We start from the raw sequence: 26,400 nt of genomic DNA, 5'->3' as shown, positions 1-26,400 counted from the left end.
CGGGAGAGGGGGCGGCGCGGGCTGAGCGAAGGCTGGCGTGTGCCCGCAGGCAGCCCGGCGCGGGGGACGGCGGCCGCGGGGACGGCGTGCTCCTGAACACCGCCAGCCTCAAGATGAGCGACCTGGAGTCGGAGGTGCTGCCCTTGCCGCCGCGGTACCGCTTCCGGGACCTGCTGCTCGGCGACCAATCGTTCCAAGACGACAGGTAGGGCGGGCGGCGGCGGCGGGCGGGGAGCCGCGGGGGGCCGCGCGGGGAGCTGTCCGCGGTGCTGACGGCCGGCCGGGCCCTTCAACTTTCCCGGCTTCCGGGACAGAAGTTTCGCGTGGGGGTGGGGGCCCGAAGATGGGACAGGATGCCCCGTGCCGGGGCGTCTCCCCAGAGACCGACTCTGGGCCTGGCCTCCCAGCCGTGCTAGCTGCTCTGCTGACTTTGGGGACACGCCAGGGTCGGAAGCGCCCCGGTGGAGGAGCCCCGCGATTGGGCGGAGGGCTGGTGTCCTCCAGACTCTCGCTGTGGTCATTTATTATTAATGGAGGGATCGTGTCCTTCAAGCTCCCGCCAGTCACCTCAAATTCTCCTGGGCGGAAACAAGCAAAATGCACTTGAGTCTTCCGGTAAAGGACCCCAAAATGAGCCCTTGGGAATAATTCCCGTGCTGAGGGCCTGGCAGGAAGCGGGGAGAAATGCTGCTTTTCTCTGCCTTCTCCTCAGATCGCTGTCTCGGGTAAACACCCAGCACTTCAGTGCTGTGGCCTCAGGGGAGGCGCTTTGCCGCCTGCCAGGGAAGGCGAGTGCCAAGGACTCCCGCGGGGCTGGAGTCTGTGGGCTTCGGATCCCATCGCCTTCCGCTTTCCTCACAGTGTGTGGGGGCGCCAGGTCCTCCGGTGCCTGCGCCCTGGGCTGGGTCAGCAGATCTGCAGTTCCCCCCACAGCGCAGTTGTTTGAGTTGTGCGTAGGGTACATGGGGTTGAAAGTCATCAGGGCACAGATTGAGCTCAGAATAATCCACGGCTGACACTGCAGCTGGGAAAACATGTCAGTCAGCAAGGTCAGCCCGTGAGTGAGGACCTGCGGACACGGACCTGCTCAAGCTGCGGGAGGGGTTGTAAATCGCCCTGCGGCTGGAGACGGAGTGTGCTGCCAGACCTCACACGACTTGGTCGCGTTCCCCAAGTAGGTCAGGAGGAGAGCTTGCGCCGAGCGCCTTCACCACTTAGAACCGGGGGCTTCGAGTCCAGCAAGGGGCTTTTTAATTGCGATGTTGTTTCACCTTCTTGGGCCCAGTGCTATCGTAATAAATAAACCCACCCAAGAACACATGTCCCAGGTCAGAATTTATTTTGACTCCCTGCATGGGCAGAGGTGAAGGCGGCCAGGCCGTCCCTGGTGGGGTGTACGTAGCTGGGGGCTTCCCTGGGTCGTGCGCTCGGCGTCTTGCTAACTCAGCACCAGCCCCGCCGGAAGCGATTAAGCCTTGAATGCAGCAGCCCCAGAGAGCCTTGTGTCGGTCAGGGAACAGGGGCTGCCTCCCCGCGTAGGTCGGGGGCTTCCGGATGCCCCGATAAATGCCAGTGACTGTGGCTGATGTAATCGGAGTGGCTGAGAACCTGTTGCTGGTTGCAGTGGCCAACCTTGGGGTGGGGCCATGAGGCGTGAGTGAGGTGGGAGCCTGCAGGGGTCAAGAGGTCCAAAGTGGATTGTGAGGCCTGGAGGGGTCCGTGGAGTCAGGCGGGGACCATGGGGCCTGGTGGGGACCTCTCCTCCGCTGATGCACAGGGAGCCCCATCACAAGTATTTCTGTTTTCTCAAACCTTCTTTGCCCAAAGGCGCCAGCTGTGGCGTGGGTGGCAGGGCTGGCCAGTCTGGGCTGGCCCCTCATGAAGCCCTGTGCTCACAGGCTGTTTTCCCAGGTCTCATTGGGGCAGGCAGTGCAGGAAATCAGGATAGGGCACCTGGGGAGTCCTGAAATCACCTGAGCCCCCATCCATAAGGACACACACGTGGAGGCTACAGCTGGGCTCTGAGCTGACACTCCAGCCTCAGGAAGGGGAGGGGCAGCAATCGGAGGCCTTTTTCTGGGTGCCTGTGACATAGGCCCTCACAGCCTCCATGACCCTCCCCTCCCTCAGCACCCCACCTCCTCCTCGATGCCGGGGCCCCTGCCCCATCCCTGATCCCCAGTGTGGGGGGGCAGCTTCTCCTTGCCTGTCAGGCAGAGGTGGTGAGGATGTTCCCCTGGAGGTGAGGGACGGGAGCATGGTCTGGGTCTGTGGTGGCCAGAGGTCCCGAGAGGTTTGAGGCTGAGAAGACCTGCGCCCCCACCCCCACCCCACACGCCCTGGTCGCATTCAGGAGGTGCTCGGGGTCTCACGTGGGAGTGGATGTGCCCCAGGGACAGTCCCACAGAGCTCGGGGATACTGGGATGGGGCCTGGGCTGCAGGTGGATGGGCCAGTAGCCTGGACAAAGCCCATGTGGAGGGGGCATCTCGGGGTCAAAGACAGCTGAGCTTGCTGGCTCTCTCACCGTGGGGGGCATGGGGAGACCCACCTCCAGCACAGGGCTGACCCTGCCCCACACAGCTTTCTCAGGATTCTTGCCCCAGAATCCTTTTTCTCCTCCCTGTTCTCCACACCCCTGCTCACACCCCCCAGGGCAGGCTCTGCGGGGTAAGTGGGGGTGCTGCCGCCTCCAGCTTCCTGCAGGCTGTGAGCGGGGCGGGCAGGGCTGTAGGCTTCCTGTTCTCCAAGGGAATAAAGCCACTGCTATGAGTCACCACAGCCTCACACTCCTGGCCTTGGGGGGAGGGGGAGGGCTCAGCCCATGTGGGTAGAGGAGGCTACACTGCCGTGGGGCCGGGCGGCCGGGAGGGGGGCAGAGCCAGAGTGCCCACACCTTCCAGGGCAGCTGAGCTCCTGGAGAGCAAAGCTCTCCTGCCCCTTTCCAGGCAGCTCACTGCCCCTGCGCCCCGGTGCCACGTCGCTGCTGAGCAAGGCCCTGGCCCCTCTGGTCAGCGCTGGCCCTGCTGCGAGCCTGGGAACCTGGGCACTGGCACCTGGTCCTGGGGACAGACTTGGGGGTCAGGGCCTCCTCCACGCTCAGCGGCTGCAGACCCCAGCCAGGCTGCGAGCCCTTGTACAGGGGGGCAGGGACACCTCCTGCATCCCAAAGGGTGGCTGTGGTGAGGCAGCAACAGAGCAGGTGAGAAAGGAACGTGCAGATGGAGACTTGGTCGTTGTAAGTGTCCCATCGCCCGCCCCTGGTCTGAACGTGGGCATGCAGTTTCAGCTCCGCTGCAGGCTCGTCCCCCACAGGGGTAGAATGACCAGAAGGCTGGGGTTAGGAGCCACAGGTGAGAAAGGGCCTGCCAGGCGCTGCCTCTCACAGCTGCCCGCCCAGCAAGACACAGCCCAAGGGGTCCCCAAAGCCACAGTGGGAGGTGATGTCAGGGCCAGCGCCCTCCCCTCACTCCTGGCAGGGCAGACAGTGAGAAGCATCTAGGGCTGGGGCTCCAGGCTCTGTGGGGTGCTGGGGGGCACCCTGCTGCAGGAAGGACACCAAGGGAGGCCAGAAGGGCCGACACCACCCCAAAATGTCCCCTGTGCTGTTTCCCTTAGCTCCTCTGACAACAGAGGATGGAGCAATACCAAATATTGTTTCACACAACAAGCCAGACGGGGAGATGGGCAGGCCTGCATTGCCTGGGGCATGGCGGTGGGGGGGGCGGGGGGCTGAGGACAGACCTGGCCCCGCCCAGCAGGACTAGTGACAGCCAGACAGGCTGGGATCTCTGCAGGGGACGTGCGTGCCCCTCCCCGCAGCTGCAGAAGTGGATCAGGCAGGCTGCCCCTGGGTTCCAGGCTCTCCCCGTGGGGTGAGGGCCCCCCAGGAGGGTGTGGGGTCTCTAGGAACAACCGGTGCTCAGAACCACTCCCCTGTAATTGTTAATAACAACACTGGTGAGCCAGGCCGCTGGGAGCACCCTGTGCAGGTGCCCCCCCGCCCCCTGCCCAGCCCTCCAGCCCACACCTTCCTCCGTGAGGGCCTGTCTGGGCTCTCCTCCAGGCCTGGAACCTTCCAGGTCTTGGCCCCTCCCCCAGCCTCCCACTCCACCTGGGGACAGTGGGACTTGGCCTGGGAAGGGGGCACCCATGTGTGCTCACTGATACAGGACCCCAGGACCTTTTCCGGGGCCAGAAAGCACAAGCACTTGCAGGGGTCGGGGGTCTCTCAGCTGGGGGGTGTTCCAGGAGAAGTTGGGGCCAAGGGGTCAATGTTGACCTGCTGCCCTGGCAGCCTCTTGCCAGCAGCGGGTCCCTGGGGTGGACAGTCAGGGTGACCCAGAGGAACAGGCAGGGAGAAGCCTGACCCAGGGGTGAGGGAAATTGGGGACGGGAGACACACCTGGCTGAGAGTTGGGGACCGGTGGGGCTTTAGGGACAGTGCAGGTGAGAGAAGGGACAAGGAGCTGCTGGGAGGTTGGGAGCTGCAGGTGGGCGAAGACAGGAGCCCAGGGTTTGGGGAAGTTTGTCTCCCTTTGGGGCTGGGGACCCCACAATCACCCCTGGCCTGAGCCAAAGCCCGCCCAAGCCTTGCACCTGTGGGATTCATGCGAACTAATGGGGCTCGGGCGGACGCTGTCACAGTGACGGGTGGCTGTGGAGGGCCAGGACATGCCCCCCCACCGGTGCCAGCCAGGCTGAGACAGGGACTGGCACTGAAGCAGGCCATGCCCCGCTGCTCCGGCCCCTCCGCTGGCCCTGTCCCCTGGGTCCTGCCCACACAGAGCTGCTGAGCCTAGGCCTCCTTCCACTCCGCATAGGTGGCTAACTGCGCAGGGCTGGGCTGGTGGCTCCTGGGGCCATGGTCAGGGTGGGGTGAGGTGGGATCCCAGCCCCGCCCCAGCCCTTCTCACCTAACCCTGGCTGGGGGCCATGCCCATTGCAAACCTGCAGCCATGAGATGAGGAGCAGGTCGGCCGGGGAACTGGCCATGGCCCAGGCTGCTGGGGCCCAGGTGAGGTTGGGGGTCTCCTGCCACCATTAGCTGCATGCTGAGCAGGACTGGATGGTGCCCTGGAGGGGGGTGAGGGGGGTCATGTCGCCAGCATTCAGGAGTGCACCCTTCTAAAGCCAACGCCCTCGTCACTTCCTGTAGCCCCTCCCCAGCCCCGAGCAGCCACCTGGGTGTCAGGCCCCAGGCCCGGGGGTCCTCCCAGATGCTTCTGCCTGCCCACAGTCAGTCACGCCCCCCCGACAGCTGCCCCCCCTCACACCCGCCTCCCCGATGGGCCCAACACTCCTCAGTGCCATCCTCACCTGGGCCCCAATCCCACGTCCACCTCATCTCCCTCCGGCCTGAGGCCTTCTCCCCCTGCTCCGGATGCACCTCGTCCTCCCGGCCTCTGTGTGGTGTCCCCGTGTCCACAGTTCCTGGCTTTAAACCACGCACAGGAGTGGAAAGGGTGCTGGGCACAGGGGCCCCAGGAGCTGGCCCCGACCCCACTAGCTGCCTCCTCAGTGTCCCTGGGTCTCTGGGATTCGCTTTTCCTCTGCCCACATGATCGAATTGAGGGAAGGCCTGGGCTTGGTGCCAGGTCCCGGCTGATTCTGTGTGCTGTACGCGTACGGTGAGAGGGAGTAAGATCTGTGTCGCGGGTCCAGCGCCTGTCTGGGTCCAGGGGCCCTGAGATGGCGAAGCGTGCGTCCCCCAGGAGCCATGTCCCATCGCCCCCGGGCTTGTGCATCTCAGGGCAGCTCTCTGCCTCTAATCTTGCATCCCAGGGACTCGTGTGCATGACTCAAAATTAACTCTCCTGAGTTAGTGAGAAGCAGACCTGGACGCCCAGTGAGGGGGTGGCCAGCATCCTCTGGTGTCACGAAAACCATGAGCGGTGTCGTTTTCAAGTTGCAATTCCCACTCACTCTGCTGGCGCCCCCATGGTCCACCACTTAGACTGAAAGGGGGCACCCCGCACCACTCAGACGGGCTGCTGGGAATGCGAATGGGACCTGACGGTGCTCAGGCATCCCAGTCGGCTGGAGCCACGTAACAAGCCTGCAGGCGGCAGCTTAAACATCACGTGTGTTGTGTCAGTCTGGAGGGTGCCAGCATGGTGGGGGTCCTGGGGGCTCTCCTGCTTCACAGACGCCCCTTGGCTGTGTCCTCACAAGGTTGGGGTGGGGGACACAGAGAGACTGCATGAGCTGTCAGGTGTCACTTCTTACAAGGTCACTAATCCCATCAGGGGCCTCACCCTGTGAGGTCATTTGACCCTAGTCACTTCTCAAGGTCCCACCTCAACATGTGGGTTTGGAGGGCACAGCGGTTAGTCTGAGGGAGGCTGGCGGAGTGAAGTTGACACTACAAAGGAGATGGCAGGCAAGGCTTCCGGGATTCAGCGGTGCTTTGATTGCAAAGTCCTTAAGCATTGAGGGCGCCCCACGACCCTGGAGAGGGAGCCTGCTTGGAGCACCCCTCCCCCCTCCAGCCTGGGTGAGGCACCTGGGTGGGTGGAGGCTGGTCCCGCAGGAAAAGGACCTGTGCAGGGTCACACAGCTAATTGGAGAACTTCAGGAGGAAGGAGTCTATAGTGTTTTGAATTGTGTGCCCCCCGCCCCCTGGAACCTCAGGACGCAACCTTATTTGGAAGTAGGGTCTTGGCAGGTGTGATTAAGGTAAAGATGCAGGTGAGTTGATCCTGGAGCAGTGTCCTTACAAGGGAAGAGGACACAAATGTGAGAAGCCACAGTGAAGACAGAGCAGAGACTGGAGGGATGGGGCCCCCAGGCGCTGGGAGAGGTGGCAGGACCCTCCCGTAGTGTCCTGGAGGGAGCCTGGCCCCGCCCACACCTGGATTTCTGAATTCTGGCCTCAGAACTGAGAAAGAATGAATTCCTGCTGTTTTAAGGCCCCGTTTGTGGTGCGTTGTTACAGCAGCCCCAGGACACTGACAGCCCTCCATCAGAGGGTACAAGTGTGGTGGTGGGGTGGTCCCAACAAGCTGGAGACCCAGCGATCTGTCGCCTGTCTCCTTCTCTGGTCACTAAGGAAGAGTCCAGCTTGGGCCTGCAGGGTGGTCACTGCCCTTGTCAGGTGGAACCCTCGCCAGCTGAGGCTGGGCATATGAGTATGGCCCGCCCTTTTGCTGGGCTGTTTTCCTGGGCAGGTCCCCTGGGCAGGTCCTAAATTGATTGAAAATATGCTCGAAGCGGAAACGCCGGAAAAGAGGCCCTTCCCACTGGCCATGGGAACTGGAGTTGAGGCGCGGGCCGCGGGCCGCGGGCCCCAGGGGGAGAACAATGTGACAGGCTGGAAGGACCACACGGAGGGGGCGGGGCACCTGCACCCTTCATGACCGTGACCCCATGAGAGCCCAGAAAGCAGACCCAAGGAACACAGCTCCAGTGGGGACCCTCCCCGTGAGCCCTGCAAGGGCTGGTGTGTGGGGGAGCAGCCGGGAAGCATCTGGAAGGGTAGTGGGCTCGGCCAGGTGCTGGCTATGCAGGGGGAGGCTGCGGGGTTAGATGTGGGCACCCCTAGCTCCCCTCCATGGCAGGAGCAGGATAGGCAGGAGCAGCCCCCCAGCCTGGAGGGGCCCTGGCCAGCGCCGCTGCACCCTCAGCCCCAGGCCTGCTGGGGTTCGAGTCCTGGCTCCCCTTTCCACCCCACCCCCCATCCGAGCCTCACTGGACCCCTCAGAAGACTCTGTCAGGGGCTATTGACAGGGCAAAGTGAGGTCACCTCAGGAAGGAGAAATGTCCACCCCCCCACCCCCCCGGGGAGCCCCAGTCCCCCTGAGCCTGCCTGGTTGACTAGGGGCTTGTTCTTGTCCGTCTTTCTCTCCCTCCCGACTCTCTGCCAGTTGCTATTGTTCTAGAACAGGGGTCAGCAAACTGCGGCTTGCGAGCCGCATCCAAAGAGCCACATGTGGCTTGCGAGCCGCAGTTTGCTGACCCCTGTTCTAGGGGTCCCATCCAGAGCCATTCACCAGAGCCCAGTCAGAGGGATCATCCCTGACAGCCCTGTGTCCCCTTCCAGGGGGAGGATGGCCAAGGACTGCACCCGTGCCTGGCAGTGGCTGTAATGCCCTTGGGGAGCTGTGGCACCAGGGCCCTGGCAGCCCTTCTGGTATAGGGGTGGCACCTCACACGCCAGCCCCCTCTCGTCCCTCTGGATCCTCTGGGCAGGAGGTGGGACGCACAGGGGGGAGCTGTCAGGGTCAGTAGGGTCAGCCCAGGCTGAAGACAGCCAGGCAGGGTCCAGGACCCATCCCAGGTCGGCTGCACGTTGGCCCTCCAAAGATGTCCGGTCCTAATCCGTGGAACCTGGGGATGTGACCTTATATGGCAGACTTTGCAGATGTGATCAAGTTAAGGATTTGGGGGTGGGAAGATTGTCCTGGTGCGCCTTAAATGCATCACAAGGATCACCTCATTTCCATCTGGGGTAGAAAGCAGCCCGGTGAACCTCAAGGTCAGGAGGCCCTGTCCACCCCCAGCTGGTGGCCAGGCCAGCCCCAGCTCCATCCCCACCCCGCCACTCAGTGAAAAGTGAGCCTCCCACAGGAAGCACAGATTTTGAGTGGCGTCTATTGGGCATCTCCTAAGGCTCACGCCCTTCACGGGAGGGGGCAGGAGACAACAGTGTCCCCACCCCAGAACTTGGGGAGCCCTAGGTGGTGCCAGGTGATTAGAGAGCCTGCAGGTGAGTGAGTCAGGGCTCTGGGTCTGGGGAGTCAAGGATGGGAGTCCCGGAGGGTGGGGAGCATAGACCTGGCTTAGGGGAGACATTGCCCTGGCCCCCAACATGTCCTTCAGACTTTTTCAGTCCAGGAATATGGCATTGTGTCTTGCGAGTAGGATTCACAAACTCCTTTTACTCTGGGATGGCCCCCAAGACCTCCCACCCTGATTCCCAGGATGGTGACATGTCACGCAGGATTAGGGTGCATTACACCATGTGGTGGCTGGACTTCATCCCTCTGAAATTCATCTGTTTGGCCCCTAATCCCTAGTACCTCGGAATGTGGCCGTACTTTACAGGTAATTAAGTGAACAGAGGTCGTTAGGGTGGCCCTGATCCAGTGTGACTAGTGTCCTTCTAAAAGTGGGAAATTTGGAGATAGAGGCACAGAGGGGAGACGTTCAGTACAAGTCAAGGAGAGAGGCCTGGAGCCGACCCCTCACAGCTTCAAGACAACCAGCCCTGCCCAGGGCCTCGGGCTTCCAGCCTCCAGAACCTGGGATGATAAATGTCTGTTGTTTAAGCTGCCCGTCTGTGGTGCTTTGTTACAGCAGCCCTAGGAAGCTCGTACATATGGCAAAAGGGACTTTGCAGTACAATTAAGATGACCAATCAGCTGACTTTGAGTTAACCCAAAGGAGGTTGCGCTTGTGGCCTCGGTCTAAACTCAGGAGCCCTTTGAAAGCAGAGCCACTTCTCTGGCTGGAAGCGGAAGACTCGAGGCTCAGGGGACTTGAGATACCATCGCTGGCTTTAAGGATGAAGGGGCCACATGCCAAGGAATGAGAGCAACCGTTAGGAACTGAGCCGCTGACAGCCAGCAAGAAAAGGGGACCTCAAGGGCTGGTCTAGTGGCTCAGTTGGTTAAGAGCTTGCTCAAGAGTGTGAGCTCTGAGCAACAGAGTTGCCGGTTCGATTCCCACATGGGCCAGTGAGCTGCACCCAAGCTGAGCTGCTGCTGAGCTGCCAACAGGTGGCAGGATGGCTCAGCTAGTGAGAGCACGTGCTCCTAACAAGATTGCCTGTTCAATGGTGAGTTCTGCCCGCCTGCAACTAAAGACTGAACTCGGCACCTTGAGCTGAGCTGCCGCCTGGGTGGCTCAGGGGATAGAGCGTGCTGCCGGTTCGACTCCCGCATGGGATGGTGGCTACGCCCACCCGCAACTGAATACAGCACTTTGAGCTGAGCGGCACAACTGGACTTGGATTGAGCTTGCTGCACCCTCCACAACTAAGATTGAAGGGCAACTTAGCTGTTCCCCTCCCGCAGTTCCCCAACAGTGTCCCCTTCCCCCAATTCCCCAATAATATCTTTTTTTAAAAAAAAAATGGGGACCTCAGTTCGACAGCCACCAGGACCTACCAATGACGGATGAGCTTGGAGCCGAGTCTTCCCGGAGCTCCGGCTGAGAGCCCTGCACTGCCCACTGAAACCCTAAGCAGAAAGCCAAGCTAAGCAGCACCGAGAGAGAGCACGGGTATGGCTTTCAGTTACAAAGAGGTGCTAGTTTGTTACGCAGCAGAGAAAGCAAGCGCACCAGGCCTGGGTCCTGCAGAACCTCCCGCCGGTCCCCACATGTCTGCTTGCCCCTCCGTGAGCCATTCACTAGTTCTCCTGCCCCCAGTAACTCCTGTCAGCTGGTTGTGGGGCCTGAAGACCTGGTGGGCCGAGCCCAAATGATTTAGGTGAGAGAAAGTTGTAAGTGCCACTGGCCTCTGTGTGGCCTCATGTCCTGGTTGTCCCTCCATTAGAGATGGCCAGATGGACGCCCTGGGTTAACGATGACAGCCCAGCCCTTCCATGGGGTGCTTATGCTCCCCACTTGACCTCCTCAAGGTGACCTGTCACCATGTGAACGTCAGTTCCAGCCCCCACGGGAGGTCCTCACTGAGCCCCACGTCCCAGCTTTCCTGTTCTGTGTCTCTGCGTGAGTGTTAGCCATGCTCTTCTACCAGAAGCGGTAGCATATACCCACAATGCAATTCCTGCTGGAAAGCAGGAAAACACGCCCAACCCTGCCTATCTCTTCACTTACCAGCTTTCAAAGTGAGGCAGCCTCAGACAGTGACCACTGAGGGCAGTTTTCCCCTGGATTCCTATTTCTGGGTGTCCTGTATGGACCCATGGTGCTACACAGGTTCACCATGTGTGGGGCCTGAACGGTGCCCCCCAAAGGTGTCCGTGTCCTAACCCCGGGACCTCTGGACGTGTTGCCTTAGGTGGCAGGAGGGACTTAGCAGATGTGATAAAGCATCCTGAGATGGGGGGATCATCTTGGTGGGGCCCCTGTAGTCCCAGGGTTCCTCAGAAAAGGGACGCGGGAGGACTAGAGTCAGAGAAGGAGGACTGAGCAGAGGCCAGAGTCATGAGGGAAGGGGCCCAGCCAAGGCGGGCAGGCGCCTCCAGAAGGAGCTACCCCCCCCCCCCGGCCCAACACTTAGATTTTAGGACTCTCACCTCCAGGACTGGAAGATGATAAATGTGTGTTGTTTTTAAGCCACTCAGTTCCCGATAATTGGTGTCCACAGCCAGAATGAACTCATGCACCGTGTTTTAGTGCTCATTTGTCCCTGCCTGGGCCAGAGGGAGCCCTTCCAGCTACATTCAGTCCCCTTTCTTCTTACTGTGTTTTTATTGTGGAAAAACACACAAAACAGTGACCATCTCAGCCACACTTCAGTACCAGCTCAGTGGCACTAGGCGCAGTCACACTGCTGTGCGGCCACCACCTCCATCATCTCCAGGACTTTCTCATCTCCCCAAACTGACCCTCTGTCCCCATTAAACACTCACTCCCACCCCCTCCCCAGTCCCGGCCCCCACCAGCTACTTCCTGTCTCTGTTGACCTGACTCCTCTGGGGACCTCCTGTGAGGGGGTGGCGGGGGTCCTACAGGATTCGTCCTTCTGTGACTGGCCCATTTCACTGAGCACAGTGTCCCCAGGGTCCATCCACGTGGTAGCGGGTGTCAGGACCTCCTTCCTTTTCAGGGCTGAGTGACATTCCACTGTAATCACTATCACTGTCTGGTGGGCACTTTGAGAATGTAACCCACCCCCTATTTGCTCCCCCCATCCCCATCTCCATCTCAGGGTGTCACCAGCCACTCATTTCCTTACCCTAATCTCCTCCGTACCCCCATCTAGTCCTTCAGGAAGCTTGGCGAGTTCCACCTTCAAACGTATCTTGGACGCCTGTCCACTCCCTGGCTCAGCTGGCAGTCCTGCTCTGCACAGAGGAGAAAAATGACCACCCTGCCGCCCCAAAGGGCGGCTGTGCGCCAAGAAGGAAGCAGTGTTGACAGGAGGCTTGAGAAAAGGCCAATGGTCTTTCTGTCTCCCCCCACCCCCCACGGAGCTCCAGGTTGTCTGAGATCTGCACAGTGGGCAATGTGGGACGCCTGGGCCTGGGCCCCCCACCAGAGAGACACTCCTCACAGCGCCCCAGGACCCCTGCACGGGGGGCTCTCTGCCCTCCCTATACAGGAAACACTTGGCTTTTCTATGACAAAAGCAAACGATCGTTTTCAAAATAAATCAAACCTTTCATAAATGGTGCAGCCTCCAGCTGAAAAGGCCCCCCTCACCCCACTCAGCTGTAACATGTGCTGGCGGTTGGCTGGTGGTCCTTCCATGCACGTCCATCACATCTCTCTATACAAAATGTTGGGAATCCTGCCTGTGTCACCTGACTCTGATCCTGGACCTCAGACGCCATCAGTACCTAAGGATGGACGGCACTCAGCCAGGAACCGAAAAGACACCAGCACTCGTGGTGGACGAGCCAGAGGCTGAGCCTTCCGGGTGGATGGATGTGACATATCTGCCACCCTGAGGGCTGTGAGAGGGCTGTGGTTTGCTTTCATTCCTCCAACAACACAAGCACCGTTTTCTCTTTGTGAAGCCCAGGCGGGTCCCCAGGGGTCCCGCAGCCTGAGACGTCCTCTTTACAGCTTCCCGCACCTCCTGTGCCTTGACAGACAGGCGGACGGGCCTTGTCATTGCCCCGTGGGTGGGTGGTGCCCCTGGGCTGTGCAGGGTGCTGCCTGCGCCTGTGGTCCTGCTAGCTTGGTGTCTTACGCTCTCACAGGGTGTGTCTCAGCACCAGCAGCCGAGACACTGCCAGCTCTCATTTCTTCGCAGCTGCTGCCCTGTGTTATTTCACCGGAAGGGCGAGGGGTAGACGCTACCTGCCTGCCCCCTCTCCTCAGGGGCAGGCAGGGGCAAACTCCTCGCCCTTCTAGGGCAGATATGGGACGTGAAACACGGTCAGGGAGACGCATGTGTGTTGGCTGAGACCACCCAATGGCTTCACGCGGATGTTCCTGACTCAGCGATGTCTGGGGAGGTGCTGGGTGTTCTGAGGTCCACCTTCCTACCACAGACCTTCCCTAAGTGCCAGGCCCTCCCTGGTGGTTGGTGGGTCACAGGTGAAGAAACAGGCAGGCCGGGCAAGCTGGAGCTTCTGGTCTGGCGAGTCAGGAGGGCTTGGAACCCCTGGCAGCTGAGAACAGCTGCTACTCACTGAGTCCCCTCCTCCCAGCTGGGCTCCAGGGCAGGCTGACCGGGAGCCTAGTCCTCCCAGCACCAACGCTTGCCGGCTGTTGCCTGGCCACTACCTAGGGCCTTGTCTGAGAAATGGAAGGAAATGGGCAGAAAATAATGTTGCAGCGAGAAACGAGGCTCCGTCAGCCAGTCATGGTGGGAGTCCTTGCCCCTCTCCTAATGTCTCAGTCTCCTGGGGAAGCCACTTCCTTCCTCAGGGCCTCAGTTTCCCCACTTCTCAAATTTGACAGAAATCTGCCTGGTGCTTGTGTTCAGTGAGCTGGTCGGGGCTGGTTTCTGCCGCTGCCATCGGGCAGACCAACATTCCACCAAACAGCTGCCTCCCTCATGGCTGGGATCGCGTGCCCGGCACGGAGCAGAGCCTGGCATGTGGGCCCGGATAAAGGAATGCCCCCATGGACTCCCTGATAGCTTTAGGGGAGAGAGTGGGGGATGGGGGGACCCTGAGCGCCTGCAGGAGGGAGGACAGACAGTTAGCAGCTGCCCACCACGCTGAAGGGGAGGACCCCCCCAACCTGGGCAGGCACCAGGGCTGGGGCTGGAAGGTGGGCTCTGAGCAGGCACCCTGAGCAACCACCTGGGCCCCCAGGACCCACAGGCGGTGTGCGTTGGGCACATGGACCACGGACCAGCACCAATGCGGAGGTGAATGGCCAAGAGCCACCAGCTGTCACCGTGCCACCATTCCCTCCCCCGCCTCCCCCGTGACTGTCATTGTGATTACTGCTACTCCGTTCCAAGGCAGCCGCGCGGGGCGCTGAGACCCCCCCTCCCGCATGGGGCGTCCTTCGCGCTGGCGGCCTCTTGGGTGGAGAAGGCAGTGAGCCCGGGCGGCCCCTGCCTGCGGCGGCGCGGGGTGGGGGAAGGCGGCCGTCTCCCCTCGGCTTTCCAGCACCTGCTCCGCCATCCTCCCCTCGCCCGTTCCACTGCGGCGGCGACGCGGGGAGGGCGCGGGGCGGCGCCGAGATGGTAGCGCCCGGCGCCACCCCCGCCTCTTGCCGCCGCCGCCGCCGCCGTGCGCTCCCGCAGGATGGCGCGGGCCAAGCTGCCGCGCTCGCCGTCCGAAGGCAAGGCGGGCCCCGGGGGCGCCCCAGCCGGCGCCTCGGCCCCCGAGGAACCGCACGGGCTCAGCCCTCTGCTGCCAGCCCGCGGCGGGGGCTCCGTGGGCAGCGACGTGGGCCAGAGGTAGGGGTGGGGGCGCGGGCCCGGGGACACCGCGCACCGCCGCCGGGAGGGGCTTTGCATCTCCGCCGCTTGCATCCTGCACGGGCTCCACTGGGCTGCACCTGCCGCGTTGCCTGCAGCCCGGGGAAGTGGGGGGACGGCTGGGGTCTCCCCTCAGAACCCCCACCCAAGCGCCCTGATCACCCAGTGTGTCTCCATCCCGCTTTGGGGACCCTGTGGGACCCCTGCTCTCTCCTGCTCTTAGAGGCTGAGTAGAGTGGGCCTGCAGGTTAAGACTGGAGGGGAGAAAGGAAGTGGGGACTTGGGCGCTGTGCCATGTGGCTCAGTGACCCGAGCCTGAGCCTTGTCCCAATGGAGACCACACTCATGTTGGTTCTAGTGGCCGCTTGAGGCGAGGCAGGGCTGACATCTGTGTCCCCACTTCAGAGCTGAGCAGTGTGAGGCCCAGGAAGGCCAGGGACTGGTGGAAGGCTGCCCAGCGGATCAGAACTGGTCAGGGCGCAGGCTCCCTGGGGGCTAGTGACGAGCTGGTGGCCGCCTGGGTGAAGGAGGTCGGTTGCCTAGGAAAGGAGCCTGTCTGGGCGGGGGGCAGTGCCGACCCCCTCTTTGGCCCCTCTGTAGGTGCAGGTCAAAGCACAGCACCCCCATTTCACTGCTGAGGACACTGAGGCTGGGTCCACCACACTATCACCAGCCAGCACCTTGCCTGTGCCAGGCGCCCTCCTAAATGCTGCAGGGGAAATGGGGGTGAATCACAGCTGAGCTGCCCCAGTGGGGGCACATGTCCTGGGCTCGAAACCTGTGCCTGGCAGATAGAGGTGCAGGCTGGGCCGGGGTAAGGATAACAGGGACTTCCTGGATCACAGGGAGATGGGCAGGGGGCTTCCAGGCAGAGGGAACTGTCAGGGCCAAAGCCTGGGGAGGGGTGCCAGGCCGTGTCAGGGCTGCAGCGGGGGCGGAGGGGGTTGGCAGAGGCTTGGCCCGGCAGATGGCAGGACTCAGTGCTGGGGAGCCTCTCCCCTGCCCCTCCCACCTGGCCACAGGCTGCCCAGGCCTCACACCCTGATTCCTGCTCCTCAGAGCCTCGTGGGGGAAGGCTGCTGCCCAGTGGCCGGAGGAGGCCGCTAAGGCTGGAGAGTAAGTGCCTCCTAGAGGCCCTCCAGCAGCTAGTGGGCAGCCCCTGGGCAGGAGGGAGGCGGTGCGGGCCAAGGCCCTGGGGACCAGATTCCTCTGCTCTCCACCCTCTTCCTGGATGCTGGGGGTGGTGGGGCAGTGATTCCAGAGGCTCTGGTTACAGCCAGACGGGCCCCTGTGAGGGTCTGGCTCCCTGCACTGCCTGTTCCTGCATCTGAGTCCGCAGTGCAGCATGGGAGCTGCAGCGGCCTGGCCCCCTCCTCCAGGAAGCTTGCCCCCCATTCTGTGCTGACCCTTCCCGAGGGCGGCCTCACTCGGTCCCCCAGCCTCCCCTGTGGAGCAGGGAAGGGCTGTCACAGCCTCCTGCAGCCTGGTGCCCTGCAGACTCCACTCGCCAGGCGCTGGAGGCGTGCTGCGGACTTCCTCTGGACAGCAGCACGAGGGAGCCACGGCAGGTTCCCGAGCCGAGGACTCGCAGGGTTTGCTCCCCAGGAACTTGGGTCTGACGGAGCTTCCAGTGGGACTAGTGTAAGGAGACGGGTGCCCTCTGTCCGAGGGAGCTGGTGTGGCCATAGCTCCTGCAGCTGCCCCCGTCCTGCATGCCTGGCCACCTTGGAGCCAGCCAGGCTCAGGACTCGCTGGGTGCAAGGTCCCCAGGGTGGCCGCACCCCTGCTGGGAAGACAGTGAGTAGGAGGAGGGGTCTCCACTGCCCTTAATGGACGGAGCCACAGGGAGGTGCCTGCTACTGTGGCCATGCCCAAGCCCCCAACGCAGCACGCACCCGTGTGGGCCAGTGTCTGCCCCTCCTCGCCTCCCCACAGCCTGGGCTTCCTGGGCTGGGAGCCCATGGGTCTTCTCCTTCTTTGCCTCCACGCCCCCAACAGTGCGAGGTGGGTGGGGCTGGTTAGAAGGCCTGACCTGGGTAAGGGTGCTGAGGACCATCAGCTGAGAGCTTTTGAGCAAAAGAGCCCAGTGAGGGAGGGGCTGGCCACGTAGTGAACTCCCCAGGTGGGTCAGGGCTGGGCTGGGGCCACTTCGTGCCCCCAGCAAACCTGGGGCTGGGTGGCCTTGCCCGTCCCAGAGCTGCTGCCCAGCCTCACACTGACTGGGGCCCAGTGCCAGGTGCGCTGACCTGGAAGGAAGGACTAGGTGGAGGGGTGCGGTGGGTGGGCAGGGGGGCTGCAGAGGAAGGTCCTGGCTGCTCAGCCGCCCCTACGGTCTGGGTTCTGCCCCAAGTGGGGGGCTCCTTGGTGTATCATTGGAGGGGACCCCTGGGGGAGGCTGGCAGGCATGGCAGTGGCCTTGGCAGGGTGGGGAGTGCTTGGGAAGGCTGAGTTCGGGGTACCTGGAGGCAGGGGCCAGGCCAGGGAGTGGGGACCCTCATGTGGGTGTGGGTGGCGCTTGGGGAGGTGAGGAGCAGGAGGCAGGGGCCAGGACAGAGCTCTGAGGTCCCACTTGAGGCCACGGGCAGAGGGTCACGCGGTCCTCAGGGCAGAAAGAGGGAGAGAGGGGTCCTGGGAGGAAGGGGGCGATGGAGGACGGGATGCCAGCACAGGCGAGGCCTGTGAGCTCGGCCCCCCACCCCTCCTACCCCTTCCATCACCACCCCCTGCTATCAGGTAGGTTGAGGGGTGGGGCTCACTGTCAGGACCCTTAGTCACAGGGGACATCCTTCAGAGGAGGGGGACTTGCTCAGAGCTGGGCTCACAGGAGGATTTGGGGAAAAGGGAGGAACAAAAGCCAAGAGGTGGGGCGGGGCCTGGTGGAGACTGGGCGGGGCCTGGGAGGGGTGAGGCTGGGACAGGTGGTGCCAGGGCCTTGGTTGGGCAATGGAATCAGCTTGAGCCCCAGGCTGGAGCTGCAGAGTGGCCAAGGGGGCAGCCTGACCCTCCAGGGTCCCCCTCTGAGCCTGGCTGCATCTTTGTCTGCTGAGGACAGGCCTGGAGGGCCAGGACCCACCTCTGTGCAGGGCCCTGGGCGCTTCTGGAAACCATGGGGGCTGGGGAGGGGCGCAAGGGCTGCAGGAAGCACCCCTCACCTGCCAGCTCCCCACCTGGCCAGCCCAGAACCAACTTTTGCGGCCACGTCTGCCCACTCTGGGTGCCCACGCCTGACCTGAGGTGTGCTCTGAGCACACAGACCCCTCCACCCCACACCTGCCACCCCGCCCCCATGCTCTGAGCCCAGCACCAGCCTCTGTCTCAGGGGCCCTGCTCTCCAGCTGTTCTCCCAGGATGCCTGCGATTCATGTCCTGTGTCAGCGGTGACCTCAAGCCTGTCAGAGTTCAACTGCAGTAGACCGAGCCCCCACCCCCACCCCGAACCCGCTCACCCTGGTACCCTAGGTTCAGGAGATGGTCCTGGGGCTGCTCCCACTGGGACCCCCTCCTTCCTGTGGGTCCACACCTACACATGGTCCCCTCGCCTCCGGGAAGCTAGGCAATCTCCACGTGCCCGTCTTCTCCCCGGCCAGACCCCCCACCCTTTCACCCACTCACTCTCAGTGAGTTCCTGGTCCCACTGCCACCGGCTGTGGTCCCGCCAGGCTCCAGCTACCCCCTGATGCCACTGTCGCTTCAACTCAGAGCTGGGGCAGCACCCGGGGCCAGTGCCAGAGAACCTGACCCCAACAAACATGCAGAGTCTTCCAGAAGCTCCCAGCGACCCCAGGCCCGCCCAGTTAAGCCCTGACTTCCCGACCCTGCACCCCACCCCGCCGAGACCTGGCCCATCAGGCACCAGGAGCTGGGGGGCACCACGGCAGGCGACCCCACCCCTGCAGGCCGGCCCCCTCCTCCCTGCTGTGGCCTCCTCAGGAAGGCAGCGGTCCTCCATGAATGTTGGTTTCCTCTTCTGGAAAATACTTGCTCTGAGGATGACGAGAGGGCCTTGTTGTCCTCTGGAGGGGCTGGCCCCATGCCTGCAGCATCAGCAGAGTAGACCCTGCCCGGCCCCCACCCAGGCCAGCGCTCTGAGCTGCTGGGCTCCCACTAGCTTCTCCCCTCTGGCACAGGCCACACCCACCTTGGTCTCAATCTAGGAGAGCCCTGGGCTAGGCCCAGTGGAGGGGGTGCACCTGAGGGTCTCCCAAGAAGCATCGCGTTCCAGCCTGGGCCTGTTCTGAGGGGCAGAGGAGTGCGGACAAGGAGTCCTGGCTTGGCCATGCGGCCCGAGCCCTGGGTGGGGGCACTCACTTTGTAACTGAGGTAAATGAGAAGCATGGTCTCCAGGCCGCTGTGTCCAGCCCCATGTGGGGACTGCCCCTGACTGCCATCAGCTTCCTGGGTGTAAAGCCGGGCTAATTATGCCCCTTCCTGGACACTGGGGGTCACTTGGTGCCCCGGGTGGGCTTGAAGAGGAGCAGGGACAGTGAGCACTTGTCAAACCTGCCGATCGGTATCCGCTCGCTTGGCTGGAGGCGGGTGGCCCAGTCCTTGCGTGTGGGCATCTCAGGCGCGGCTGTCACCCCATTCGGCATGCGCTGGCACCACCATGCGCTGGCACCACCATGCACCTGGGCTTATTCGGGCCGTGAGGGGGGCCAGGCCCAGTCAGAGTGTGGGCTCCTCCCGCCGGCACCTGCACCGTGCCCAGGGGCTCCGAGGGTCAGGGCTGTGTGTGCATGGGCGCACCCCGCTTCCTCGGACCCCGCCTGGAGCCTCCCTGCTTGTCTGTGCCACCACCTGGCCCAGGAGTCCAGGCCTTCCACCCATGTGCCACCTTCCACGTTGACGTGTCCGCTCCGTGTCTGTCCCCAGGCTTCATGTGGAAGATTTCAGCCTGGACTCCTCTCTGTCTCAGTAAGTGCTCTGCAGGGGAGGGACACACAAGTGTCCTCACACCCAGCAGACCGGGAGGAGGGTGGCTCAGGCTGTGCCAGCCCTGAGAGAGAGTCCAGTCTCCCCTGTGCCACCTGCCCTGCAGCAGCAGAGGGCAGGAGTGGGGTGTGGCTGGCCAGCACCTCCCTGCAGTGTGTTGCTGGGCTTGGGGGGTGGGGCTGAGGCTGGGGACAGGATGGTGGGTGGTCCCCTAGAGTGGAGCCCTGGAGTAGGAAATGGGTCTATCCAGAGGCACCACCTACATTGGTGGCCAGAGGGTGCGAATGAGGACCATGGTGCCTATTTGGGGACAGGCAGGCAGATGATTGCTGGGACCCCGGCTTCAGCCTACCTGGGCTGCCTTTGCAGGTCCAGGCCCTCAGGCGCTTTTCCTGGCTTCAGTTAAGATTTAGTCAGGTTCCGGTGCATTCCTGGGAGAGAGCCGCACCTGCCTAGGCCCACAGCCATCCATGTGGCCACCACGTGGGGCCTGCTTATTAGTTTCATGGTTAAGATCACTGTTGGCAGCCTTGTTCATTGGTCCCTCAGTAGTGCCAGCCCGTGATGTGGAGGCTGGGCCCCACACCGGACTTCGGTCCCCCAGCCGGGTCTCCCGGGTGCGGTGGGTGATGGGCGAGATGGAAGGCACCTCTACCACTGGCAGGGCCCCCCAGCTCCACCCCGGGCTCCCCAGGAGTGGGTCAGGCCTGTGGGAGGGAGTGGACGGTCTGCAGCCGCCTGAGGGCAAAGCTGCAGGTCCTGCTGTCCCAGAGTTGTCGTGGATCAGATGTTCCCGGGCCCTTGGAGGCCCAAGGAGGCTCGCCCTGGCCCATGGCCCAGTTGAAGGTGTGAGAACGAGGACCCGCTGGGACTTGTGCGCTGTGGTTGCGGCGGGGCAGATTGCAGGGGCGGGGGGCCCAGGCCAGGCCGTCTGTTGCTTTGAGAAGTGCCGCCCGCTCTGCCAGCTTTCCCTTCCCTCAGTTTCCCAGGCTGCTGCCCCCCGACCCCAGGTATTGAGGAGGGTGACCAACAACGACGGGGGTGGGGGTGAGGGTGTCTGTGGTGGCGGGCTAACCTCTAACAGCAGGTGGCCCCAGGAGCTAGCCTGTGGCAGGGGGCCAGGAGTTAGGGGACAGCCCTGCACCCCCTTCCAGCCACCCTTCAAGGTGGATCCAGACCCTGATGAGGGTCTGGGGGGACGGTGGGGAAGGGATGTCCCCAGCAGGGGTCTTTGCTGACACCCTTACCAGCAGCCTGCAGGCTTGGGCCAGGAGTGGGGGGCCAAGAGGCCTTCACGCCCCGCACCCCACAGCCCCCGCTCCCCAGTACGCCGTGCCTCCAGCCCAGCTCCTTGCTGGCCCACCCATAGGTCACGGGACTGGGTGGGGACACCTGTCTGTCCTTGCCTGGGCCCCTGGGCTACTCACAGTCTCTGCCAGGTCTCAGGATAGCCGGCCACGGCGTGGTGCTGGGCCTGGGCTCTGTGCTTCCCCTCGCCCTCGCCCGCTGGCTCTGCGGGCTGGGAGTGGAGCTCCCAGGCACCTGCCAGAGTCACCAGCGGCAGCGACAGACTGAGGGAGGGAGGCGGTTTGACCTTGGCCCCATGTGAGTGCACGGCTGTCATGGCCTGGAGGGTGGGCCTGCCCACGCCATGTGCCTGGTGCCTGGTCACTCTGTCCCTGGGCCCCGCCGCCTCGCCCTGTGCTTGGAGCTTCCCGGCACAGGCCATCTGTGCCAGAGCCACCTGCCGGGAGTCCCTGAACAGCCCGCCCCAGCCCGCCTGTGGATGAGCAGAGACAGCTGCAGCCCCCGCCCCCTCCCCCCGGCCCCCTCGTCATTGGGTGGCCGCCCTTGCCTGGCAGGTCCCATCCTGGCGTGGGGTAGGTGCACAAGGGGGCCTCCTCGGGTCTCCCCGGTGTGGGCAAGACCCTGGGCACAGGCAGGCAGCAGGCTTGGGCCGCACCCCTGGCCGGGGCCACTGAAACACAAGCATAACTTCTCCACAGTCACAATACCCCCTGCAAGGGACCCTTACAACACCCAGGGCAGGCGGTCCCTGTCACTGCCTGGTCCCCAGGTGAGGAGGCCAAGGCTCAGACAGGTGCAAAGTGCTGAGCGGCGGGGCAGGTGAGAGGCAGGCCCGTGTCTGGCCTCTGACTGCCAGGCCAGACCATCCGTGGTGAGTCCCGGGGGCCTCTGCATCAGCAGGGTCTGCCCGGCACCAATTTGGCCAGAATTGGGCCAAATTATACCCATCGCCTAGGGTGAGTGGGTAGTTAGTAATTAACGTTTTGTGGTGGCGCTACAAGAAGCGGGCGGCCGCAGCTCATGAAAAATTAAAAGCGAAGAGGCTTCGTGAACGTCCCTGGCACTGCAGGCTTGACCTCATGGGCCCAGGTCTGTGCCATAGCCTCTCCCCAGCACCCCTCCTGTCCTCCTGCGTGGACAGCGCCTCCCTCCGCAGGTGGACGCTGCCTCTGAGGCTGAGGGGGCTGTCTAGATGGGGTCCACATCGCCTGGACGAGGGGCCAAGGGCAAACCAGCTCTCATCCCACTGAGGGGTGACTCGGAGCTCCAGTTCTGAGGCCACGGGGGAGGGGACGGGGGATCTGGAAGTGAAGACGTTTGGGCATGACGCCTCCCAGGTCAGCAGTCCTGACCCCACTCGACCTGGCAGGGACCTCAGTGGGCAGCAGGGGTGCTACCGCGCACATGCAGGGTGTGGCTGGTTGGAAGGGGGGTGAGGAGCCAGCCAGTGCTGGCTTCCTGGCCTTTGCCTCAGTTTCCCAGCTCTGGGCTCAGTGGGGAGTGGGGGTGATGGCATGGGAGGGAGGGCCCATGCCTGAGTGTAGGGGCAGAGTGGGGGGACCCCTCCACTGAGGGTTGGCTGTGACGGGGCAGGAGAGTGTTGGGGAGGTGTCCTGGGGCCCTTGTGGTTTCTTGGGCTCCACTGTGGGGCATCTGCCACCCTGACCTGACCAGACCGGGCTTATCCAGCCTGGCTTGTCTGAGCCCCGTGTTCATTGGACCAACTCCTCTGAGACCTGCTGGGGTGGCACTTGACCCGGGTCCAGGCAGCACCTACGGAGGGTGGGACTCAGGGGTTCGTAGGTGAGCTGGGAGGGCAGGCGGAGGGGAAAACAGTCTGTGCTGGGGTGCAGTGGGGCGTGCTGGGGCGCACTGACTGTTGGCTCTGGGTTTGGACCCTGCTGGTCAGTGGGAGGCCTGTCCTGCTGCTCCAGCCCCAGGAGCCCAGAGTATGGCTGGGTGACCAACCTGCACCGGGACCTGAAAGTGGGGAAGGGCCCCACACCCCCAGGTCCTCCAGGGATCTCCTTGAGCCCCGTGACCAGCAGAGGCCGCTGTGGCCCAGGCTGGGCCGCCAGGATCCCTGGGGCAGCACCGCTCAGCCCTTCCGCCTCCCATGTGTCACAATCGTGGCATGGGACTGTGGGTGAGCAGGGGCTGTGCTGCCTGTGGGCCTGTCCCACCCCCACACCATCCCCAGGGAGGCAGATTGCCTCCACCTGACTTCTGTGTAAGGTGAGGCACAGGGCATGGCCTTTCCAACGAAAAGCCCCGCCCTGAACCCCTGGGTTGCCGGTTCCTCTGTATCATCATGGGGGAGCCCAGCTCACAGTGATGCCCATTGGCTGGCCTTTTGGGATTTCTAAGACCATCCTGCCAATCGGGGCAAACACAGCCAGTGACTGAGGGCCCAAGAGGTCATGCCTGGGGGGGCAGCCATGCCAACTCAGAGCAAGGCGGGCCCAGCACCCCGGGCATGGGCCACTTTGGGCGTGTGCCCCCTGTGTCTGGAGGGAAATATGCCTGCCTGTTCTGTGCACCCTGCCTGCTGTCAGCGCTGGGGTCCTCATCCCTGGGGAGCAAGGAGCCCTACCCTGGCCAGCGTGCCAGCACAGCCTTGGTGTCTGGGGCAGCAGCTCATGGTCCCCAGACCCCACATCACCCGGGATATCAGATGGCCCTCTGCCCCCCCCAGCTCATCTGACATGCTCCTGCTGGGATCACTGCGGTCTGTCCCCAGGATGCTGAGAGCCTGGAAGGGCCTCGGGGTGTCTGGGGACTTACCAGGGGTGCAGGTGGTCCATCTCCCCAACTGTCATGCAGGTGCAGTGAGCCTCCAGGCATGACCACCGTGGGCCATCACACAGAGCAATTCACCAGCTTCTAGAACAGTCTGTGTAGAGGATGTGGTGTGTTTTGAGCCCCATGCCAAGGGCCACACAGGGCACATTTAATCCTGGCACTGGCCGTGACAGCCAAGGCTAGGGGCCCATGAGTGCTCACCTTGGAGCGGCCTGGAGGGCCCTGGGCGCTGAGAAGGCAGTAGCTGATGGCACCCAGGTGTGCCCAGCGGCTTTGGAAGGTCCAGCAGACAGGTCTGCTGGGGGCACATGGGTCCCTCCCGGTCCCGGGTGGACCCTGCTGCCGTTCGTGCCTCAGTCCTCTTGGCTCCTACTGTGTTGGACAAGCCCTTCTGCTCAGGGCTTTTGGCTTGTCTCCCTGCCAAGCCTGCTCGCCCAGAGCCCCCACACCCCTCTCCTGCCCCCCAGGGTCCAGGTGGAGTTCTACGTCAACGAGAACACCTTCAAGGAGAGGCTCAAGCTGTTCTTCATAAAAAATCAGAGATCTAGTGAGTGGGGCCTGAGAGGGGAGCGTGGGAGCCCGTGGGTGGGGCCTGTGAGGGGGAGTGGAGGGCGCAGGGGGGACCTGTGGGCAGGGCCCTCATCTCGGCTTCATGGCTTCATGCCACCTTACATCCAGCGGGAGATAGGACCCTGCCCCCCTGCTGGAAAGCAGTTAGGCCGTGGCCATCAGGGGCACCCGCCTAGCCTCCTGCTCTGTGGCCCCCAACTCTGCGGCCCTCACCATAAGGGGCACCCCGGCCTCTCCCTCTGCAGGCTCCGTTTAGCCACGGGAGCTTGGCCACTCAGCCCCATCCTGGGTGCAGGATGGGGTGCGGAGGTCATAACCCTGGGTCCTAGCCCACGGGTGTGCTCCCCAGACCCCCACCCGCCCTGCCCCAAGGAGCGAGCCGCATTGATATCCTCTGCTCCCACCCCTGGGGCTGGCCCAATAGCACCCGCTGCGATGCAGAGCACCCCGTTCTCTAGGGGCCGCGCAGCCCAGGTGGAGGGAGGGGCTGTTGGCGGAGACTAGTGGGACCGCCCGGGAGCCCTGACGTGCGCCTCCCCCGCAGGCCTGAGGATCCGGCTGTTCAACTTCTCCCTGAAGCTGCTAACCTGTCTGCTGTACATAGTCCGTGTGCTGCTGGATGACCCGGCCCTGGGGATCGGGTGGTGGGTGACCTGGGGGGCTGGGCCATTATAGAGGCTGATGGGGTGGGCACCCATCTGACCTCTGGGACTCCCTCTGCTCAGGGCCATGGGGAGTCCTTCCTTTCCCAACGTGAAACCCCTGTCCCAGCGTCCACCCTCCAGGGAGCCATGTGCTAGATGCTGACCTGAGGTTCCTGGCCAGCAGGCTCAGTGCTGGGAGAAGGGTGCCCCTTTTCGTGGACCACGGCTGTGTTTGCAGCTGCCCTGGGGCCTGGAAACATCCCTCCTTGAGAGTCTGGGATGCCACCCCTCACCCCGTGGTGCTCAAGAGGGTCTCAGCCAGTGGCCCTGGGCTCCCTTCAGCTCTGCCAGGCAGGGGCGCAAGGCCCCTTGGACTGGCCAAATGTGAGCTGGGGAGGGTCTCTGCCCCTTTGTAGTTCCACCGAGCCCCGAAGGGCCCTCTTGCTCAGCCTCCCCTTTACTTGCACGGAGCATGTGTTGCCGTGACTTCCAGGGAAAGGCGGTCAGAATAAGCTGCCTGCCACCTTCAGGCCGGAGGTGGGTCCCTGGTCCATAAGGAAGGCCCCGGCTACACCTTTCTGCTGTGATGGCTGCTGGTGAGATGTCCGCGCCCATTCCATTGGGACCCTGTAGGCCGCGCAGTTGCTTCCGTGGAGACTGGTGTGATCCTCTCTGTGCCTCCTTCTCATCTCCGTGGCGGTGCCAGGGGATGCCAGGCTGGGTCCATACAGGGCCGGGCTTGTTTTGAATGAGGTCTTTGAAAGTCACCTCCCATCTCCTGTGTGTGTCTGGACTCCTGACATTTGGATGTGGGATTCTGGGACAATCCTGTGTGTTTCTTGTCCTCTCTCCAGCTTTCCCACTTTTGCTCTTTCTGGGGGATTTCCTTAGCTCTACCTCCAGCTCTTCAGTTGAGTTGCTACGTCCCGGGATTCTTCGTCTTTAGCTGTCAGCTCTTGCTGCAGACCGCACTGCCTTCCCTCGTGTCTCAGGGCGGCGCCTGTCACCCTTTTCTCCTCAGCCCTCAGCCCCTGTCCCTCCCAGGCTCTTGCTGAGTGCGCTTGCTCGTGCCTGGGGACCCTTGGCACCGCTCCACTGAGGGTGGGCCCCCAGATGCTGACAGCCCGCTTGCAGTCAGGGCACGTGGCCTGATCGTCACTGGCAATTGGGTGAACTGGTCACTTCTCTGGCCGGCTCCTCAAGCGGATTCTTCCCACCTCTTCCCTTGAGAGTGAGGCAGGGTCGCTGGGCTCCTGGGGGGCTGAGCCGGGAAGGAGACCATGCCTGAGGCTTGTGGTGCCAGCTTGCACAGGACCCCCATGCGCAGCGGGGCCTGGAGTCCCCAGGCCAGACTCTTTCACCCCCCACTAAGCAAAAGCCTCCAGTCTTCCCCCCGATGGGTGAGGGCAGATCCCACTGTGGTGTTTTGAGAAAGAAAAGTGGGGGCTCAAACTGATTCCCACACCACCTTGTTGGGCTCATTCTACCTTGCCCCACTACCCCCACCTGGGCATCGGGTTCCCCAGCCCCATGGGGACCAGGTCTGCAGTGGTCATTACATAGTGCCTGGCAAATGGGTGGGTGGGAGGCAAATACATGGGGAGGGGGCTGGATGGTGGATGGTGGA

At 63.0% G+C, this 26,400-nt stretch overlaps 1 protein-coding gene across 6 annotated transcripts in view; it reads left to right on the top strand.

Moving 5' to 3' along the window:
• Positions 1 to 26,400, top strand: part of KCNT1 (potassium sodium-activated channel subfamily T member 1) — a 55,604-nt gene that overhangs the window by 1,769 nt on the left and 27,435 nt on the right. For 2 of the 6 annotated variants that reach the window (XM_019640301.1, XM_019640287.1), the window contains exons 2-4: positions 50 to 205; positions 24,027 to 24,106; positions 24,674 to 24,773. In XM_019640301.1, coding sequence (XP_019495846.1) covers positions 50 to 205; positions 24,027 to 24,106; positions 24,674 to 24,773 — 336 coding nt within the window. Of the gene's footprint in view, positions 1 to 49; positions 206 to 14,139; positions 14,497 to 19,389; positions 19,432 to 24,026; positions 24,107 to 24,673; positions 24,774 to 26,400 lie in introns of those variants that run through there. The other 4 variants (XM_019640331.1, XM_019640311.1, XM_019640294.1 and 1 more) reach the window with 4 other exon arrangements.

Source organism: Hipposideros armiger, unplaced genomic scaffold (genome assembly GCF_001890085.2).
Source record: "Hipposideros armiger isolate ML-2016 unplaced genomic scaffold, ASM189008v1 scaffold_3, whole genome shotgun sequence".
NCBI classification, from domain to species: Eukaryota; Metazoa; Chordata; class Mammalia; order Chiroptera; family Hipposideridae; genus Hipposideros; species Hipposideros armiger.
Note: the sequence above shows the minus strand (reverse complement) of the source record. Positions and strands in the feature narration are given on the sequence as shown.